The sequence below is a fragment of the Chenopodium album genome, chromosome 8 (assembly GCF_948465745.1).
Source record: "Chenopodium album chromosome 8, dcCheAlbu1.1, whole genome shotgun sequence".
Classification (NCBI taxonomy): domain Eukaryota; kingdom Viridiplantae; phylum Streptophyta; class Magnoliopsida; order Caryophyllales; family Amaranthaceae; genus Chenopodium; species Chenopodium album.
The window spans coordinates 74,598,879-74,619,341 of NC_137841.1; the positions used below are offsets into that span (position 1 = coordinate 74,598,879).

The following is a 20,463-nucleotide window of genomic DNA, read 5'->3' on the forward strand; positions in this document are numbered from 1 at the left end:
TGGATGGTGGATGGGAAAATATAGAAAATAAATAACAACTTCACAAAAATACCCTTACTAACATTTGTTTTTCAATTCTTTTTATTGATGGCAAAAATGTCATTTAAAGCCATTTTCATTCTCATATTACGGAGTACCTACCTTAGGTAATAAAATGGTGGAAATTCACCCCTAAATATTTCCATTCCCAAATTAAACCTCTTATTATTCCTATTTCCATCAAATAAACAAAGTTCTTTTCTTCAACTGGGATGGGATTAAATCTCCCAGTCTCACCCTTAATTCCAACATACCAAACACCTCCTAAATGTCAAAGGTGTAGGTTGACAAATGTAATGATCTAATTATTACTGTACCATTATACAAGCAAACAGAGAAAATTAAATATCTGTAAAAAAAAAAAAAAAAAAAGTAATGCAGCTTGTTGATATGTGTTGTAGCTTTACCGAAATATACCAATACGTGACATATTAATCCAACTACTTTTGGATAAACTTCTCTCGTTAATGAATGATAGTGCTTGTCATTTTTATTCAATAAAATTTGCCAATAAAAATATAATTTTTTTTTTTTTTTAAAAAAAAAAGACTAAAAATAAGACATCATCAGCAAATCTGCTGAGAATCCAATTTTTTTGATATCAAAATTTTGACTATCTATGATGTCTATGGATTTTTTCAGAACACATTGCCAAATTAACACAAAATAAATTTATACTTGGTAATACTCTACAAAAATCAGTACTCATTATTATATACTTTTGTATATAAAAGATTACGAACACATCCAAGAATAAAGTCATATGCATGTTTCCTCATATATATCTACATATTATATTATATGATAAATTTATTTTAAAAAAATATACTCGTAGTAATTATCTAATAGTTATACACATAGGGATGAGTACATGAACATAGATTTGGAGATAACGTATATATCAATGTATGCATGTATTTAACCATTATGATACGATGACCTTATCTTTAGCACCATCGGTAATCGAGGAGATCACGTCAAGCATGTTCGATTGTGCACACACTGATTCACCCTCATTACCTTTTATTATTGCCCTTTGCTTTGTGGTTAAGGAGCATAGCGTATAATAATATAATCTCGATCTGTATAGTTATTCTCATTAATCTTTTTTATTATACATAAAATATCCATTACACATTCAGATATGTACATTGTTAACCAGCCTAGCTATACATACGTATAAGAACGATTTAACGAATAAGTAAAAAATAGATTAGAATCAAGCATGATCATCAATTGTATAATGAAAAATAATGGATATCACCATCATCCAATGCTAATCAATAAATTATTTGACAACCTTCTTTAAAAGACAAAAAAATGTAGAAAAATCAACATGCTAGAAATATTCTTTGTTTCTAGACGAAAGTTTAATATTTAAAGTTTGACTTATGGTATAGTCAAAGGTGGGGTAATGGTAATCCATTGGTTTAAATTAAATTTTCTACATATAAAAGTTCGTTAATTAGATTAATTAAATTTGAAATTATACATTATATGTGTAATCATGGGTGGGGCTTTGTTTGCCCATGAAAAACGCGTTTAAGCATGTGAAGAATTTCGGTGCAACTCCCATTTTGTACTAAGGTCTATCATGGTATATAGTAGTAAATTTGAACATGGATTGTGGTCTTTTGTTGGAAAAATATATGAATATAAATAGCATATTATAAGATAAAAGGCAATATAAGTATGTTTGTTTATTCTAATACTTATCCAAACTTGCCCAACATTTGGGAATTTGAAAAGATGGAGAAATTCGGCCATATGCCTTGTTTTCCAACATTTATTTCATATCTTCACATGGAATTGCCCAAGTTGCCAAGATCAAGGAATATGATTTTGTTATAAGATATGTATGTTTCTGCCATCCCTATCTATGAGCTACTAACAACTAATGACTACTATACATATACGGAGTATATAGAAAATTTGATTCACATCATCCAATCTTAAGTGGACTAGTGATATCTACAATTGTTTAAAAAGGATTTTGAGTTAAAGGAGAAAATAATCCATCGATAACTCAAATGGTATAGGTATAATCTACATTCTACATGTACAATTTCTATGTTGTGAATTGTGATGTATTTTGAAGATAATTAAGTCAATCATTCAATGTTGAACTTAAAAGTTTTCGAGACTTTGCTCGAGTTTGGATGTTAAAAGTTTTCATGAACCAACTGACTCAGGGCTAATTGTTCTCTTCAGCTTAATTTCAATTTGATCAATTCACTTCACCTCCATTCAGTTCAGTTCCTAATTTTTCTTCTCTCATAAACAATTAAGTTCAGTTCATTTTAGTTCATTTCAACTCTAATCACTTCAGTTCAGCTCAATTTAGTAAATTAGAACAGACCCTTAGAATCATCTAAATTTAAGGCTATTTGTATATACAACTGGAAATGTTTTGTAAGAAAAAGTAATACGTACTTCTTTTTCGTGAGCGCACAATAATGGATGAAAAGTTCTATGCAGAATGACTATTGATAGCCAATACAATTGGGAAGATGCTTAAGAATATGCATTGCATACAAACTTAAAAACAATGATATTGTATAAGTTCTTAAACGTTAGTCCTTTTCACGTAGTTAGTCACCTCAAAAGTATAGAGGGTATTACGAAATTAATTAGACCACCATTTTGTTAGGTTGATTGAAAACAACACCACTATTTTTCATTGTTTTAAGCCTTTAAACGTCTAATTAACTTTTTAATACAAAAAAATTAGTAGTAGAAACAATCAGACATGTAATTACAGTTATTACACTCTCATGTTGTAGAACCCCACGTTAAGGAACTGGCCGGGCCGTCTTAATGGATAAGGAGGCCCAAAGTTAGTGTTGGAAATGAGGTTTCCTATTTTAATTAATTAAATTAATGTGACACTTTTAAAAGTCATTTTCTAGACCTTTGAGGCTTTATTTATAAAAGTTAAACATTGGACAACTAATTTGTTATTTTTGTGGTATTGTTATTAATTATTGGAACTAGCCCTTCTTCTGCAACCCCAAAATAATATTAATTGTAGTATTTAAAATTTGTATCTTTCCTTTGGCTTAAGCTATTGACTCATAGCGATACATTAACAAGTCAATTTAGAAACAATGTTACACCGTTGCCAACGTACAAATTCAACCATTAATATTCATACGTGACTAAATAATACTCCATATTAAAGATTACAAATAAATTAATATTCTAATTAAAACTATACTTAAACAAATCCTATTCCAACACTAACTTTTTTCCTTTTTATCTAATAGTGTGTGTGTAAATATATGTTTAAAACTCCGTTTATATGTGTTATCTCTAACTAATGTTCTTGCAACAACTCGATTTAATGTCTAAGCTTTCAATAGATCTTGTATTCCTATATCGGACAATAATTATGTCACTCACAAATCATGTGTTACGTAAGTTATATACATATATGATATTTAAAATGAAAAAACTTATAACAAATTTAATAACTTAAAATGCAATGAACTTATTCTAACATTTATATGTATGTATTTACCAACTACACAACATATATAAATTCTTATACATTTATATAGTCTTTGTCAATATATTAGAAATGTTAGTAGAAATATATCAGTCAAGGTCTTAAGGTCGTTGATATTCATCGAATATTAATTGCTTATACATCTTGCAATCGAGGAGATCCAAACATCGTCAATAAGTTGATTTTTGTAATTAGAAATTAAAAGACCTTATCACCCAATATCAAATACCCTGTTGTCTAAAATTGATGAAAATATCCGGGTCCATATTTTAGTATGGAGTAGTTGAGAAAAAAAAATAATAATAAATAAAATAAATAAAAATAAGCCAACTTACTAGATCTATTATTTATAGGGTCTTAATAATTTTTCAAGGGAGGTTAGTAGGTATAAATGGATAATAGTCCATCTGTAGTAAATTGGATAAGGTGTTATAGGCTTATAGCTGTTATTTGTTTACTAATATCATAAACAAAATAAATTAATCGAAAAATTGTTGAATATAGGCCACTTGATAGTTGCTAATCTTGCTATTGCTAACAAGATTTTCTATCAAATTTATAAGATAGATATACTACAAATAAAATCCATGCTAGTCTCGGTAATTTCGTAACCTTTGAAATAATAGTCCCTTCATAACTTCATTCGAAATTAAATACTCATGTAATCCAAATTTAAGTATAGCAGTATAGTGATGATTTATGATTGAATTTTCTAACTTTTAACAAAAATTGAGTGATAAAAAGTAGTATTAAGTATTCATTTTGACGGATTAGATTCAAATTATACAATTAGCTACAATTATAGGATCACCTATTAAAAGGAAGATTTTATTAGATTTTGATAAACTCATAAAAGTGCTTAGCCTAGATATAGGATGTTACATGTTTCAGCACTATCTTGGATGTGGGAGGAAGTATACGGCTCTACCTTAGCCTTAGGCGTAAAGAAAACAAACCTTTCTTCTTTTTACCACCTCTTCATAATCACATCAAATAATATCAATTAGCCAAAAGTGAAGACGATTGATAAGAGGTGCAAATTGAATAATCAATCACTATAACTTGCCCCTTGGAAATATCAAGTAATAATAGGTCTTTTAATCTATATCTCCAAACTTTTCGGTCACTAAATCAAACTCCATCAAAGACAATTTTGTTGTAAAAAAAAAATAAAAAATAAAAAATAAAAAACTTTGGGAGTATGGATTTCCTCTAATCCTCTTCTACATCACTCTCAAAGATTCAATACCACGGTACTCATTACATGGAAAAAAAAAAAAAGAAAAGGGGTATGCTTTGCAACTCTATGTTGCCCAATTGCCTAAACATCACGTGGTTTAGTCAAACACACTTTGTATGGTAATTGGTAAATGCAAAATGCAAAATTTTCAATTGAACTAATGAAAAGTCAACTTGTTTTGACAAATAACTAAATCTTTGTCGAATCATAGCGGGGCTATATAACATATAGGTTGATCCATTACAATTTGACTTTGAGTGTTCAAAAGTTCTAGCCATTTCTAAGGCCTGTTAATGGTAGCTTAAAGTAAGCCCGAAATTAAAACTTAAATGGGATTTAATTTACTCTTGAAAATTGTTTAAGTTTAGAAAATTATGACAAAAACACACTAATTACACCGATTTGCGCGTGTTTTTGTCATGAATTCCTAACTTTATACATTTTCCAAAAGTAAATTCAATGCTTATATATAGCCCTAAGGGCTATGTATAGCATTACCCATTATTAATAATAGTAATAATGATTGCTAGTTTACTACTAATAGAAAGATAAATGAAAGAGGAAAAAAAAAAAAAAAAAAAAGGAACATGTCATTTTGTTTCAAAACAAACCTCAAATCTATTTTAGGTCAAAATTTTTGAGGCAATTTTTTAAGAAAACAGAAGTCAAAACATGACTAAAATATTTCCCACATATTGAATGAGGGTTTGCTCAACAATACTTCTGTTAATTGGTATATCCGCAAATTCCATACATTGCTCAACAAGGATGTTAAACTTTTTCTATTACAAGAAACAAGGATGTTAAACTTTAATCTGTATCAATATATTCCTTCCATTACTTCATAGTGGAGCCTAAAGAATTCAGAAACATAACGTCCTGTACTGATTAACTAGCAGAAAAAAGGATGGGAAGATATGGTTCTCTACAACGCTTCTTAAACGGCCTAAGTTTACAACAGTCGAATACAAATTCGGAACTATCCAGTATGGTTCTCCAGCATGAAACTTGGAAGTTATCACGAGTGCATAATTGTTATCACGAGTGAATAATTCTTCAGAAGAATTTTCATCTTAATCACTGGCAATCAAACCTACAGCCAAACCAGGGGTCTATTCGCTTATCTTTCCGGACAAAGGGTATACGAAGTATATTTGACTACATGAAACGCCTAAACACAAGCATGACAATAATGAGAAAGGCTAGATAGAGCAAAATTGAACTAAATTAAAAAGATCCATCATACTGTGAAACACATTGTTGCTGACAAAATCAAACATAACAATTTTTTTGAAACATAACTCCTAATATAAGATTTGAAACATAGAAACTAGCAAACTTATTCATCAAAGAGACTGAAACCAATGTCATCATCTGATTCCTCTTCAGGCTCTTCCTTCTTCTCCTCAACAGCAGCAGCAGCACCACCTGCAGCTGGAGCAGCACCGCCTGCAGCTGGGGCAGCAAGAGCAGCAAACTTGCTAGGATCCTGCATTGCAGAAATATGAAAGAGTATAAGAAGGTTATATCTTTACTTTAATTGAGATGAAAACCAATGACTGTCTAGAAAACAAACCTTGAGATACTCCTTGACTTTCTCAGCCTGAGGGAAGTCGTAATCAGTTGCAACAGCAATGGCAAGAACATTCTTGTACCCATTGATGAACATGTGGGGTGCAGCAGCCAGAGTTGGGTATGAGATGGCAAGGGAAAGAGAAGTGACCATTGAGACACCAGTTGCAAACTTTGAAAGAAGGTCATCCTCGGTAAGGTCAAGAACTTCAGGGCTGAAGACAGACCCATCATCATAAACGGACTCAATGTTAAGACCGTATGAGAAGGGCCTAATTCCAAGCTTTGCTAGTAGAGCAGCCTCAGATGAACCAACCTTGTCACCCTTCTTGATGAGCTCAACAGCAGTGATAATTTCAACAGTACCCTTGTTAATCTTGGTGGGGATGTTGAGAACCTGGAGATAGAAGCATGAGACAAAATGAGAAAATCTTCATAAATAAGAGACAAAAGACTCGTTTAACATATCAATTGCACAAACCTGGAAGAAAGATGTCTGGGATGGATCAAGACCAGTGTTGCCTGGTGGGACAACGACATCAATTGGTGCAACCAAACCAACACGAGCAGGAGCTCCAACCTGTTCACATCAAAATACGATTTAGAATAACAAGTCTTAGATTAACTACAAAGCTTTAATTAAATAAATCAAAAGCATACTTTGATAGACTAACAGAATGTCTAGTTTCTATTTTACTGAGAACATTGAGAGCATTATCATAATGGACAACCACACATACAAAACAAAACTTGTCAAGTGTAGACCAAGTTATTGAGATAAAAAAATCAATAAGCACTAACCACATATGTAAGAATGAACTATTAAAGAGTAGAAAACTAGAAAGCCTCAACAGAGCAATACCAAATTATATACACACATCATAGAACACCAAAATATTGTAAAACAAGATAAAACTCGGAGAACTACTCCGCAAGTCCGCAGTAGTAACAAAAATAAGCACCATTAAATAAACCAACATAGCTAATTCGTGGAATGCTGAGTACAACACATTCAGCACTACCAAATTCCAAGTCCAAATAATGGTGCTTGAATATGGTATCAACTACATTGTAATTAAGGGGAGAACAACAAACAAAGACTACCACTTAATAAAAATCCAACCACAGGTAGCAACAAAACATCAAGTCCATACACATAGCACCATACATTAAACTTTTAGCGCCAAATTTGTCAAATAATTGTATAAATACAATGTGTTTAACCTCATATTGATACTGGAATCCAATATTTACCCTTTCGAATAACTTCCACAAAGGTTTACAAATTTAATCTACATTGATTATAATAAGCAAAATTATCCAGAGTTGAGCATAATGAAGATCCCAAATTCAACATAACACAACTACAAGCACATATCAAATAGCACAGAAAATAAAACGAAACGTTCTTAGTGTTAAATCAATGTCAAAACTAATAGTTAATGCACACAGTTAATATCATCATGAAAAAATATAGAATAAAACAACAAAATTAAGTCTTGGAGCATGAAATCAAATCAGAATCAACTAAAATACAACAAAATCAAAGTAAATTACCTTGTACTTGGAAATCTCCTCCCTAACTTCCTTCAAGTCACCCTTGGTAAAGATCAAACCAACATTTCCCTGCAAATTCCAAACAAAACCCAATTAAATTTCATCAATTTCAAACAAATCCCACAAAAAAATAACCAAAAAGCTGTTGAAAAAACAACACATACCACCAACAACTGTTCGAGCTTTTTCAGGTTCTCGTTACCAGTGTTTTCAGCATGAAGTCTAATAGACCTCTTCATCATAGTATTCTTTCCCATCAAAACAACTGAATCACCTCTCAAACCACGCCTGATTCCTTGAAGCTGGTTCGAACCCACATTATCAGCTGATGCAATCAACACTTGGCTGTACTCGTCCAAGAGTTGGCATAGCTTCTGATCGTAAGCGATCTTCTTCTCAGCCTTGGTTGGTTTCACTGCCATTTTTGTTGAATTAAGTTGAAGTTTCCGACGAAATCTGGAAAATTAGGGTTTCTGTCTCGATTTTTTTGGGTATTTTTTGAGAAGAGAAAAGAAAAGGGCAAAATCGAGGGCCAAGACTAAGCTGAAAGTGATGCTTGTCAAGGCGGACAGCGAAACGACGCCGTATCTTTAACCTCCGGTGGGATTTTGCAGATTAACTAAGAGAAGATTCTACTGATACTAAACCCTAGAAATTGTTTTGCAGCTAGAAAGAAGACGAGGATGAAGATGGGGTTTTTATAGTATGAGATTTTTGAGAGAGATTGATTTTAGATGTGACCTAGATCGGACGGTTTGGGTTTTTTTGATGGTTTGATCTCACGGTTATGGGTGGGTTGTTTGTTTTGGGCTTTAAATGGTTGATTAATTGGACTAGGAATTGGGAGGAATTTGGTTTTAAGAGGATATTATAATACAAGTTTAAGGCCCAATTTGATTTTAAGTTTCAAACCTTTGGCAACCATATTTTAATTAGTATACTCTTGCAATTTTTTTTTTATTACTTGGTACTATTTTTTTCCCGTACCTCAACCCTCACGGTGTTTTTGATCCGGTATTTGCGAGTCATATACTTTGAGTGTTAGGGGAAGGGTAAGAGATTCACACCTGTGTCTCTTGTGAGGTTTGAACCCCCAACCTCAAGATTAGAAGATGATAATTCTTAATAGTAAACCAAGCTTAGCATCGTATACTCTTGCAATTGATGAAGTCTTGAGCTAGTAGTTGTTTAGAGTTTAAGATCAAGGGTCCGTTATAATACGTTAGCGGTTCAAATACTTCAATCTTCATTTGAAGTTTATATCTAATAAGTGTTTTATTTGTCCACTTATCATGGTATTTTTTAATACGATTTTGCAGTCATTTCCCCCTCTTTATTCCCTTTCTAGCTCCATTTTGCGTATAATTGTAGTTTTTGGGTATTTAAGTCCCTTTCTTATGTAAGTGTTTTCATGTTGGTAGGTTTTAAAGAAGAGTTGATAAGCAAACTATGAAACTAAGCATTCGAAGGGCATTAGACAAAGCCAAAAGCAAAAGGAAAGGGCGTCCCAGCAGGAGCAGGCATGCACCAAAGGTGGAGTGGGCGCTCTACCATATTTTTGAGTTTCCATTTTTCCTTGATCCTATGTGGAGCGGGCGCTCCTATATTTAGGAGCGAGCAAGCACTCCAACTATCAGCCTGAGCTTTTTTGACAGATTTTAATATGTAATTTTTGGGAATATAAATACACCCTTTAGTTTCATTTGTACGGATCTTCTTCCCCTTAGTTCTCTTAGGCCCTTATCTCTTAGTTAGCACTCTAAACTCTCACTAATTAGCTTAGTTTCTTTCAACTCAATCAATGTAGTGAATCAATTGAAGTTTGTTTTCTTAATTTCAACAATTTCTCTCAAGTTTGAAGTTTCATTTAGTAATCTCTATCTTTTACTATTTCCCTTTTATGTGATTTATTACTTGATTTGAATGGTTATTTACTGCTCTTGATCTTGTTTATTTATTGTTGCATGTTTAATCTACTTTCATCTTATCCCTTCTCTCAACTTTTTAGATTAATGCTAGATCTAGAAGAACTTGTATTTATGTTAGTCTTCACCAGGTGAGTAGTCTTTTAGCTAGGGGTTGGGTGAAGATCCAACCAAGCCATGCATTAATTAATATTTGTGCTTGCATGTTTTATTTTGGGTTGATAATTGATTGTTAACGGATTGATTAATTGCATGTGCAATTGGATATCCACTTATCGCTCATGCATTCAATTATATGTTTGCATTGAAAGATGAGGTTTTCTTGTGAGCATTTTCTTGTATGATTATACCGAATTTCTATCTTAGTTGCAATAATTAGGTGGGAAATCCCAAATTACTTGTGCCTTATTGCTGACTTGAACTGATCGAAAGACGAACCCGAGTTAGTGGTCTACTTCCCATCGTTGAAACTTGGTTGGCCTATCATGTTAGTTGAGTTTGGTTTAGGAATGCTTATTGTTGTGATTTCGAAAGAAGACAATGTTGAGTGTCCTGTCTATCACCTAATTTGTGTTCGTGTTTGCCTATTGTATTGATCTATTGGTTTGGTTGGTGTCGATTCTCATTTCCCCCCCTCATGTTTATCTCCATAGTAGTTAATTAAATAAAATCCTAATCTTGTGACCGAACTAGCTTACAACCGTTTCATATTCCTGGGTGTGCTCATAACCATTCTCTGTGGATACAATCCTTTACTTACCATGAACTTGTCTTGGCTAGGTTGGCTTAGGTAGAAATATTGTTTGGCTTTAGGGTATTCGTTCAATGACCGAATTTATACATACCAATATTGTCTTTATGTCTTATCAATTTTTGAAGTTAGTTAATGTTTTCGGTAGTTAAATGAAAGCTAAAAGGAGATTCTAAAAAATTTAATAAACTATTTATAAGAGAAATTGAGCAATGTGGGATTGGAGGTTTGTGGTGAAATGTTGGCACAATGGCATACTTATTATTATATAAAATAGACTATATTGTATCCATGCTTCATTTTACTTGCCCTGATATGATCTAATGTTTAACCATTAGATTCGCATTAATATGCACTATGCTTCATTTTACTTGCCCTGATATGATCTAATGTTTAACCATTAGATTCGCATTAATATGCACTTTTTAAATATAATTTTTTTTTGTAATTTTGTTAACAATGGATAAGCACAAATATTAAGATAGTACAACTTATCCTGATGTAGTCTAATATATTTTGATCAAATAATTAATTATTTAATAAACAAACATGAACTTGAATAAGTTAAACTAATCTAGAGATGATCATTGACAGGTCGGGCTATGGCCTAAAATTTTTGCCCAACTCCCTGGTCGGGTCGGGCCAAACTTCGGGCCTAAAAATTTGTGCCCAAACCTACCCAAAATGGTCAGATCGTGTCCACATATGATCAACTTCGAACTAAACATAACCCTACATATCCATCTGGCTTTAAAATATTACTAAGAAAGTGGCTCATACGTTAGTGTAAATTAAGCTCCTTCATCCTTTTAACAATAAATTAAATACAATGCTAAAAGCACAAGTTAGACAATGAATATTTGATATAAAAGATGCATTATTTTAGAATTTTTGAAGGATTTGACAGCAAGATGTATATTTATTTTATATTTTCACTTATGTACATAGAAGCATTAACGAGACTATACAAAAAGTAAACTAAGTAGAACAAAGTAGCAAAAAAAAAAAAAAAAGAAAGAAAATTCAGCACTAGCCACTAAGTTTTTATGTAATAACTTTAATTTCTTCAGTTTCGAAGCATAGTTCTTAAAACCATCTCAATATCGTTGGCAATGGCTATGGCATCATTTGAAACACCTTGTAGTCCCATTCTTGATAATCCAGCACAATATAATTTATTCTCTCCTTTCCAGTGATTTGGAAAATGATTCTTTGGAAAGCCATCGTTTTTTAGCATAAAATCATAATCCTAAAAAAAACAAAAACAATTTCATTAAGTGTATATGCTATAATAATATATAATACTTACGATTTTATTAAGGTAAACCCAATTGAGAAATAGTGCATAAATAATATAATTAATCTCTTTGCGCGTGCATGTGTGTGTAATACTAAGATTGGATTATTACTTAATTTATTACATAAACTTCGAGGTAATGTACAAACCTTTATCCATTCACAGGCCGTGCTTTTGAATCCAGTTGCAAATATTATTGCATCAAAGCTTAGTTCAACTTTGTCTTCGAATATGACTTTGCTCTTGTTAATTCTCTCAATTCCTTGTTAAAACCTACATGTTTTACAAAATAAAAAAGTGAGGTGAGAAATGTGCATATAAAATATCAAACCATATATAGAATAGCAAATTTTTAATGGAAGGATTCATGGTACTTAGTACTCCCTCCGTCCCAAAAAGAACGACCCATTTGGCCAAAACTTTGTCCCAAAAAGAATGACCCATTTGCATTAAAACAGCACCAATTTGCAACAATATTTGTGCAAAATTAGCTTCCCCATATAAAAATTTCATTTTCCATGTTATTTTATTACTTTCTCTCTCTATGTTTTTTACAAATCCCATGTAAATTTATCTTTCCAATATACTTTTACTTCTTTTTACTTAACTTCCTTAATACCCGCGTAATCAACCCAAATGGGTCGTTCTTTTTGGGACGGAGGGAGTAATTTAACTTATTAATGTTATTAAGATTGTTCCCATACAGTAGTGAAACAACAAACTATTCAAGGGATGAAATATAATTAAATTAAATACTATGCTTAATTAATAGTATTATTGATTAAAATATTTAATGGCCAATTATTATAACAGATAAATAATTAAAAGTAATTTACCTTTAATTTCTCCAGATTGAATTTTGGCTATTGTTCCCACATCAATTACAGGGCTTCTTCCCTTTGTTGCCTTAAGTAAAAAAGGGCCTTCATTTGGTCGATAAATTCCATACTTTGACAAATTCCCGTATTTTAATGTGCTAGCAAGAGTGACTAGAGCGTCCACAATTGGTAAACTAAAGTACTTTAACAAGTGCATCCCTGCAAATATCATTTCTCTTGCAACCACATGAACCTATATGAACCAATTATCAACAAAAACAACACATAAGTACAATATAGTTGTGTTTGTTACATATACAAGATAAAAAAAAATTGTGATACTAAAAACTAACCGGATTTCTGATAATAATTGAAGTGTTGGCTCCCGAATTACATAAATCATAACTAATTTCCATCCCAGAATTACCACAACCAACGACCAAAACATCTTTGTCTTGAAACTCACGCCCAGACTTAGATTCACTAGAGTGTATTATATCTCCCTTGAAATCGTTTGAACCGGGGATGTAACCCTTGCCATTTTCACCTGTCGCGACCACCAAAAAACTCGCGACAAAAAATTTAGATGCGTTCGCAAAAATGTCTTTTGCTTCAACTAGCTATTTTTCCTTGGCTTCATCAAATGATGCAGATTCAACTGAGTGAAAGTATCGCAGCCTAATATCAAAGTCTAAAACATAATCATCAATGTACTCTATGAAATCATTCTTACTCATATACTTCTTGGCTTGTGGTGCATGCGGCTTATGAGGTAATGAGCAAAATTCTTTTGCTAGATGAAGATGACATCGATCATATGCACGTTTCTTCCACAAAGAAGCACAACAATCTTCCTTTTCAAGAACAATATAGGGAATAGATTTTTTGGTTAAGCATGCAGCAATGCCAAGTCCCGCGGGACCCGCTCCCACTATCAGGACAAATGTTTCTTCCATATGTTTTTTTTTGGATAAATAATTGTTTTGTTTAACAAAAGAAGTTATGTATTCAAAGGGAGAAATTTGACTTTGGGGTGAGTGTCATTCTAAGGATAATTTGGGGCTAAATATAGAGTGTGTTTAGGATCACCCCTCCAAAATGTTTAGTGTATATATAGAGGTTTGGTGGTAAGATTTTCCAAAATGTACCTACAACCTTCTTTTGGAATATTACAATTAACATAGGTAAATTTTCATTTACTAGTATATGATTAATTTTGTAATTTTTGGAGAAAGCGCATTGGCATGTGGTGTTAATAATACTGGATTTTTTGATAATTTTGACATTCTATGATTTATAGAATATAATTAACTTACTAGGACAAGCTAAAAAGTAATAAAACAACAAAAAAAATTCCTATTCCTATATTTTATGTAAATGTGACAATTAGTAGTTGTAAACTTGGTAAAAACAATTATTTTTGTGATGACTTGGGTATTTTTTTAGAGGGAGCGCATTGGCATGTGTATGTTCTTACTAATATTTGACAAATCAACACCCTAAGATTTACAGCATATAATAATGTACTAGGAGGTGTAAAAAACTATGTAAACCAAAAATATTTTATTAATTTAATACTAACACAATAATATAGTAAAATTTTATATGCATTGATTCCATTTTTCCTTGACAATTTTATAAAGTCTAAATAACTTATACAAATTTAGCATTAACAGTTTTCTAATTCCATTAGTTGTATTATAATGCTAGGACACAAGTTTGAAATGAAATAAAAAGTATGAAAGTAGTATTTAATTAATATAAGCTATTTTTTACATTAATTAAATAAAGTAGAGTAAAAAAAATAAATAAAATAAAAGGTGCATAGGTAAAAAGACATTGAATTCTCTTAGCAATCATATATGTTTCCTCAGATAAATTTCAGATCACCCATATAATTGTAAAAAGAGGAATTATCCACAATTATAAGATGTCCAATTATTTACCAAAAGTCATGTTTGTGCATTGGATAGTCTATAGCCAAATTATCCATGGATTAGTTGAAATTAAGTTTCTTATGTACATAGACTTATTTGTGAGTATAATACCTAATTATCCATCAAAGGTCATGTATGTGCATTAGACTTTCTATAGCCAAAACATTAATGGATTGGCTAAAATTATATATCTTATGTAATTGTGATTATATTGGCTATTAAAGGTCATGTATGTGTATTTGATTATCCTATTTATCCATAGCCAAATAAATCATCAATGGATTACATTAGCCGAAATTAATATCTTTTTATACATAAACTTATCTATGGGTATAAAATGCCTAGTTGGTATTAGATATTTTCAAATTTATACTTGAACTTATCCAAACTTGCCTAACATTGGGGCTTGTGGATGAACTTATCCACATTGAGCGTTTGAACTTATAAGAAAGCCAAGAAAATATGTGCTAATCTTTCACGATTCGAGACTTAAGCATGACTTGGAGTCTTGGACCACATGTTGAGCTAAGTTCACGAACCCACGACAATTTTGTAGATTTTTGGGCAGCGAGCATGTTGATGTGTTGCTAAGACTGCAGTATCATGCTTATGTCAAATTTTTTGCCAAAATTAAATAATGATATTCATGAACCTTATATCAAACTTGCTACAAGTCAGACCATTTTTATATTCGGCTCAAATACCACTTGACCCATTCCCAACTCTAATTGATAGCTAATCGACACGGGCCACACGGCCCATGATCGAATAGTCTATTAGATCTCAAATTCTCAATCATTAGTTGGTTACTAAACCCATTATTCTTTTGCCACCCAAAATCCCAAATAGAGGGAGGTGGGAGATGGAGGGAAAAGGCAAAGGAATCGAAAGAGAAATCCCAACTTCCATTTCCAAATGTTAAAACTCTTGTCCGAATATCAGCTCTTCTCCTCCTTCCTCTACCCACCAAACTCATCAATGGCTTCCGTCAGAATCACCTCTTATCGAGATCGGACGGCGGAATTCCGATCATTATCAGAAACATTGATGAAGATCGAGGGCATTTCCGCCGCCGTCAATTCCGCCGGAATTCATCCAACTACGGTGAACCAATTGGCGGAGCAAACACCCTCGTTGGCTACTAGATCCGAATTCAATACGAAGGCTTCTCGAATCGGGTTGGGTATTCACGAAGCTTCTCGGAAAATCGCCCGCCTTTCCCAAAGTAATTATCATCCTAAACACCCTAATTATTCGATTGATTAAGTACTTATGATTCGATTGATTTTGAATAATGTGATTATTTGGTGTTTGTATTGTTAAATTACTGCTGAGTTTGATTTCACGCTGCCAAGAAATTGAGGGTTTTAAAATTTTGATTTGTCATTTTTGATTTGGAATCTCATATTTCACTTTTTAGTGGTATTTAGGTAAAATTGGGGATATATGTACTTAGGATTGAAAAGGGATGAAATGGGTTGATTAACATATGAACCTGTAGTTGATTAAGTATAATTTACTACTGTATTAATGTCCTTATTTGAATAAACACATACTCCATGTTTTGAGATTATGGGAAAACTTAGTGTCACATCTCCCTTATTACAACATTAGCTGATTGAGATTAATGAATTGTGAAAAAGTGAAATTGTTACAATGAACTATTCTCCCTGTTCCAAACTAGTTAGGACAATTAGCTTTGCACACTTTATGAATCATATCCCTGACCATTAAAATCTTTTGCTACTTATACAATGTTAAATTTGGACCAGTAGAATTGTCTAGGATTTTCCAGAGTTGAGAAAGACAGTTAATGTCTGATGGACTAATAGTGCAGTAATTTGAATTTACGATTTGTGCCCTAAGGTAGTGCACTAGTGCGAGTAGTTTATTATTAGGGATTTGGGGTACTGTATAGTGTATACAAATTGCTCCAAGTCTTACTTGCTAGTTGTACTCTTATACTTTGTAGATTTTAATTCAGTATCTATGTTAGATAGTTGAAACTCCAATCGGGTGTTTTTGCATATTAATTTTGGTGTAAAAACTTGAAATGTAATCATACACTTTATCCTATGTCTGTACACCATAAATCAATTTTGGACATTTGAAACTGTGTCACCTTTTCTTCAAGTAAAGAGTGTTTCATGTCGGATTCTCGATCGATACTCATATCTGACACTCATACGGCATCTATGTTAAAACAAATATTTATTATATTGATGTATACAGTATGTAATGTAGACTTGTTGTTTAGATGAATAATCAATGTAGTTTGTGCTGGTGTAAAATAAAACAACTACATCACTAGCAGTTTTAATCAGGCGATTTATGGGAAGGCTTGATTAGAAAAGCGAGAGGTTGAGCTTTACCACCATTTACAGTGTTCTTGACAGCTTGAAATATGTACATATAGATCACTGTGTACTTTGTGTACGCATGATGTGTTTGTTTCATCTAAGGTGTGATTTTCTGTATAGGAGATTAGGAGAGCATGTAGTATGTGCTAAAGTGGTGAGTAAGAATATTCATTTGTTTACTTTGGTTACCATTTGGTAATAATTTTATAGGAGGTCCAACATATTTGAAAACTTGGGGCTGGGAAGAGGGAAGGGGGGGGGGGGGGGGGAGGTTTCGGGAAAAAACAAGTGTACTGATTCTCTGCCTTTTTTTAGCCTAAGAGTCTCTTGCTTTCTTGTACTTATTCTTTTTTTGTAGTTGCTAAATCCCAAGTGCTTTGACTGGTTTCAATCAGAAGTCATCAATGTGTGGTTTGCAAGTACTATATGATCTATGTATAGGGAGGTAGTACTAATTAGTGTATTGTTGTAGTGGTCTGCTCTGCTTTCATGTTTAACTCATATATATCTGTGTCGCTGAAAAGTTTTACTAAAGCTGGTGTCTAGTCTTTTTGCACCCTTGCAACCCTCTTTTAAGTCTTTTCGCAACCCCCTTATTCACCATAGCCTTTTTCAGTTATTTCCAAAGAGTTGGCATTTGTTTTGATTAGCTTGTGCAGTTGTGCCTTGTGCTTATGGCCTTAAATCTGCAGTGGTAATTGTTTCACCTTCCTCATTTGACTTTATTTATGGTGCTTACAAGTCAATACTGAATTAATAAAAGCTGATTATACATATCTGATATTAATTTATATATTTTCATAATTTTTTAGTGGCAAAGACGTCTTCTATGTTTAACGATCCTACGAAAGAGATACAAGAGCTAACAGCGTTGATTAAAGACGATATTACAGCACTCAATGTAGCAGTTGCAGATCTACAAAATCTTCAAAACAGTGAAACAACTAAAAGTTATTCAGATGATAAGGCCATTCATGCAAATGCTGTTTGTGATGACATAAAAAACAGACTGATGGCAGCTACAAAGCAGTTCCAGGAAGTATTGACTACTAGAACAGAGGCATGTCTTACATGGTGGAAGTTTTGAATTCACTGCTATGCTTTATTATTATTATTATTATTACGTAGTGTTTGTTTAACGTACTTGTCATTTTCTTCTGCTTTACAGAATATCAAGGCCCATGAAACCAGGAAACAGTTATTTTCAGCTAATGCATCTAGAGATAATCCGTTTCAGCGTTCTGCTAAAGCCATAAATGAGCCACCTCCATGGTCGAATTCATCAAATGTCTCTGCAAGTGTGCAACCTACCCTGTCAGTAATTTCGTCCATAATCTTTAGACCTGCTATGTTTATAATGCAATTACATATCTTTACAGCAACCTCTTGCATTGCATCTGTGTAGGCATTAGTATAAGTTCTGACTATCGGCATCCATTTTCTAATCATTGTGTGCTTTGCCCAGCAGACAATCATCAAGTGGAGTCCAGGCCGGGAGTCAACTTAGGTATCTTCTTTAACCAAATTTAGTTTTTTGCTTGCTTAGTTGTTTAAAGTTAGTAGCAGATGCTTTGTTTTAAGCTGAAGGTAATCGTGTGTACTGCTTTAGAGTTGAGATTCTTGAGAGGTAACCATTGCCTTATATTACTTGGAATTTGCTACTGCAGGCGGAGGATGGGTACCGAGACTATACCATCCAACAACATGGAAATGTCTATGCTTCAGCAAGCTGCTCCTCAGCAAGAGAATCATTATCGTGCCACAGCTCTTCAGAATGTAGAATCTACAATCTCAGAGTTAAGTGGGATCTTTACACATTTGGCTACAACGGTTGCGCATCAGGGGGAGCTTCTAATTAGGTTGGTCTTGTAACTGTATTCATCACCTTCTATAATCTATAGGTTTATGCTGGCATTTTAAAAAAAAATAATCATCACCCTCCAAGTTGTTTAAAATCACATTTGTTTGGGTGTATAGTCATTCGTAGAGCTCAACCATTTGCATTTAGTTTGACTCATAAATTCTAATCAGACCTTTGTTGCAACTAGGATTGACGATAACATGGAAGAGTCCCTGAGCAATGTGGAAGGTGCTCACAGTGCTTTACTGAAACATTTAACTCGTATATCATCAAACAGGTCCTTGCTATTCAAACTATTTGGTGTTTTAATTTTTTTCTTGGTGGTGTTCATCTTCTTTATTGTTTAGTTTGTAAAAAAACTTTGCACTACTAGTTTATGGGATTCGTCACATTTTATATCTAGTTCCCATCTGAAATACCAACCATTTTTGTATCTGTTAAGGATGCATTACCAATTTACCTGTAAATAGAAATAGGTTCCTGAATACGAGTATTTGATTTGAGAGAAGCATTTTTTTTGTAAGCAGCATTTCTGAAGTTTAACAGCATATCGAAAGCAAATTCTCTTTTAATGCACTTTTTTTTTAATTTTTTTTTTTAAAGTTGATTGTCTTTTCTTTATTACTACATCCGTTACATATTATTTGCAACGATTTGACATAAAGTAGAGAGGAAAAATGTCTAATCGTTGCAAATAATATGTAACGGAGGTAGTATTATTATTTTTTAACATCAAACCAACCGAACAACCCAATTTGAAGCCTGTAAAGAGATCAGAGGACCTCATAGACCATTACACCGCACTGCTTTTTTTTTTTTTTTTTTTTTGGCCATTGGAAAACATGTGATGACTGTTTAGATATTTATTTCTTTTGCTCCATTTTACGAGATTTGATCACTACAAATCTATAGTATCCAGAAGTCTGGGAATTGCATAAAATTTTTGTAGCTTGGCTAGTCTTGTAGAATATCAAAATTCTTGATATTGCAAATTTGTTACTTTACTCTGGCTGTATATAAGTTGCATTCTTTGTTGTCAATTTTATGTGTTTGTAACTTGAAACTTGACGTGATTACATCACATCAATTAATTAATTTAATCAATCTGTTGCGCCTGAAATGAAATTGTTGTGTGCACTAAACAAACTCTATGCTTTATGAGTTTATGGTGTTCCCTCTTCCTCTGTCGACTGTCGGTGAATCTGTCCCCAAATTTTTTTTAGTAAGATGAGATATAATGTTAATTTTTCTCTGTTCTACCAAAAATATATAGTCGCTGAATCATTACAACTGTGAATTAATGCTCTCTGTTATATCAACTTTCAAATAATGAAACAAAAAGATAGTTGTGTTGTTGGTGGATTAGTGGAACAGGAAAAGGGAAACAAGAACCCTATCATGGATGAATTTTTTTTTCACTTTTCGTTCATTATTCAAACAATTAGTACAATTAGTAAGATACATCTATGGCACTATTTTCCAATTTGATCCGTGTTATTCACATTTGCTTTTATCATATGACAACTTTATATCTATATTTATCATCTGTAACCTACCGTATTGGACTGTATCATTCTATTAAATATCTATAGCTCTAC

General features: G+C 32.7%; 2 protein-coding genes and 1 pseudogene across 3 annotated transcripts; 1 reads left to right on the forward strand and 2 right to left on the reverse strand.

Annotated features, from left to right (window-relative positions):
• Positions 1 to 5,994: 5,994 nt before the first annotated feature.
• On the reverse strand, positions 5,995 to 8,596 carry LOC145642398 (large ribosomal subunit protein uL10-like). The gene is made up of 5 exons (XM_081693566.1): positions 8,081 to 8,596; positions 7,917 to 7,985; positions 6,841 to 6,939; positions 6,364 to 6,756; positions 5,995 to 6,276 (listed from the first exon to the last, which is right to left on the reverse strand). The coding sequence occupies exons 1-5, from the start codon at positions 8,336 to 8,338 to the stop codon at positions 6,127 to 6,129; spliced, it is 969 nt and encodes a 322-aa protein (XP_081549692.1). The 5' UTR covers positions 8,339 to 8,596; the 3' UTR covers positions 5,995 to 6,126.
• A 2,689-nt stretch (positions 8,597 to 11,285) lies between these two features.
• Positions 11,286 to 13,753, reverse strand: LOC145556682 (putative indole-3-pyruvate monooxygenase YUCCA10; annotated as a pseudogene).
• A 1,588-nt stretch (positions 13,754 to 15,341) lies between these two features.
• Positions 15,342 to 19,376, forward strand: LOC145556683 (syntaxin-31-like). 2 transcript variants are annotated; one of them, XM_081618337.1, is made up of 6 exons: positions 15,342 to 15,869; positions 17,817 to 18,064; positions 18,173 to 18,318; positions 18,470 to 18,511; positions 18,672 to 18,863; positions 19,053 to 19,376. In XM_081618337.1, exons 1-6 carry the CDS (start codon positions 15,560 to 15,562, stop codon positions 19,210 to 19,212), a joined length of 1,098 nt encoding a protein of 365 aa, XP_081474463.1. In that variant the 5' UTR covers positions 15,342 to 15,559; the 3' UTR covers positions 19,213 to 19,376. The 2 variants fall into 2 exon arrangements, with proteins under 2 accessions (XP_081474463.1, XP_081474464.1); XM_081618338.1 differs by having other exon boundaries at positions 15,381 to 15,869; positions 18,473 to 18,511.
• Positions 19,377 to 20,463: the final 1,087 nt, after the last annotated feature.

Excerpts from the sequence above, each read along its gene's own strand:
- LOC145556683 (XM_081618337.1), top strand. The coding sequence starts at position 15,560 with ATGTTAAAACTCTTGTCCGAATATCAGCTCTTCTCCTCCTTCCTCTAC. Across the intron at positions 18,065-18,172 it reads TATTGACTACTAGAACAGAG|AATATCAAGGCCCATGAAAC; the intron begins GCATGTCTTACA and ends TCTGCTTTACAG. Across the intron at positions 18,319-18,469 it reads GCAAGTGTGCAACCTACCCT|CAGACAATCATCAAGTGGAG; the intron begins GTCAGTAATTTC and ends TGCTTTGCCCAG.
- LOC145642398 (XM_081693566.1), bottom strand. The coding sequence starts at position 8,338 with ATGGCAGTGAAACCAACCAAGGCTGAGAAGAAGATCGCTTACGATCAG. Across the intron at positions 7,986-8,080 it reads AGCTCGAACAGTTGTTGGTG|GGAAATGTTGGTTTGATCTT; the intron begins GTATGTGTTGTT and ends TGGAATTTGCAG. Across the intron at positions 6,940-7,916 it reads AGGAGATTTCCAAGTACAAG|GTTGGAGCTCCTGCTCGTGT; the intron begins GTAATTTACTTT and ends TGATGTGAACAG.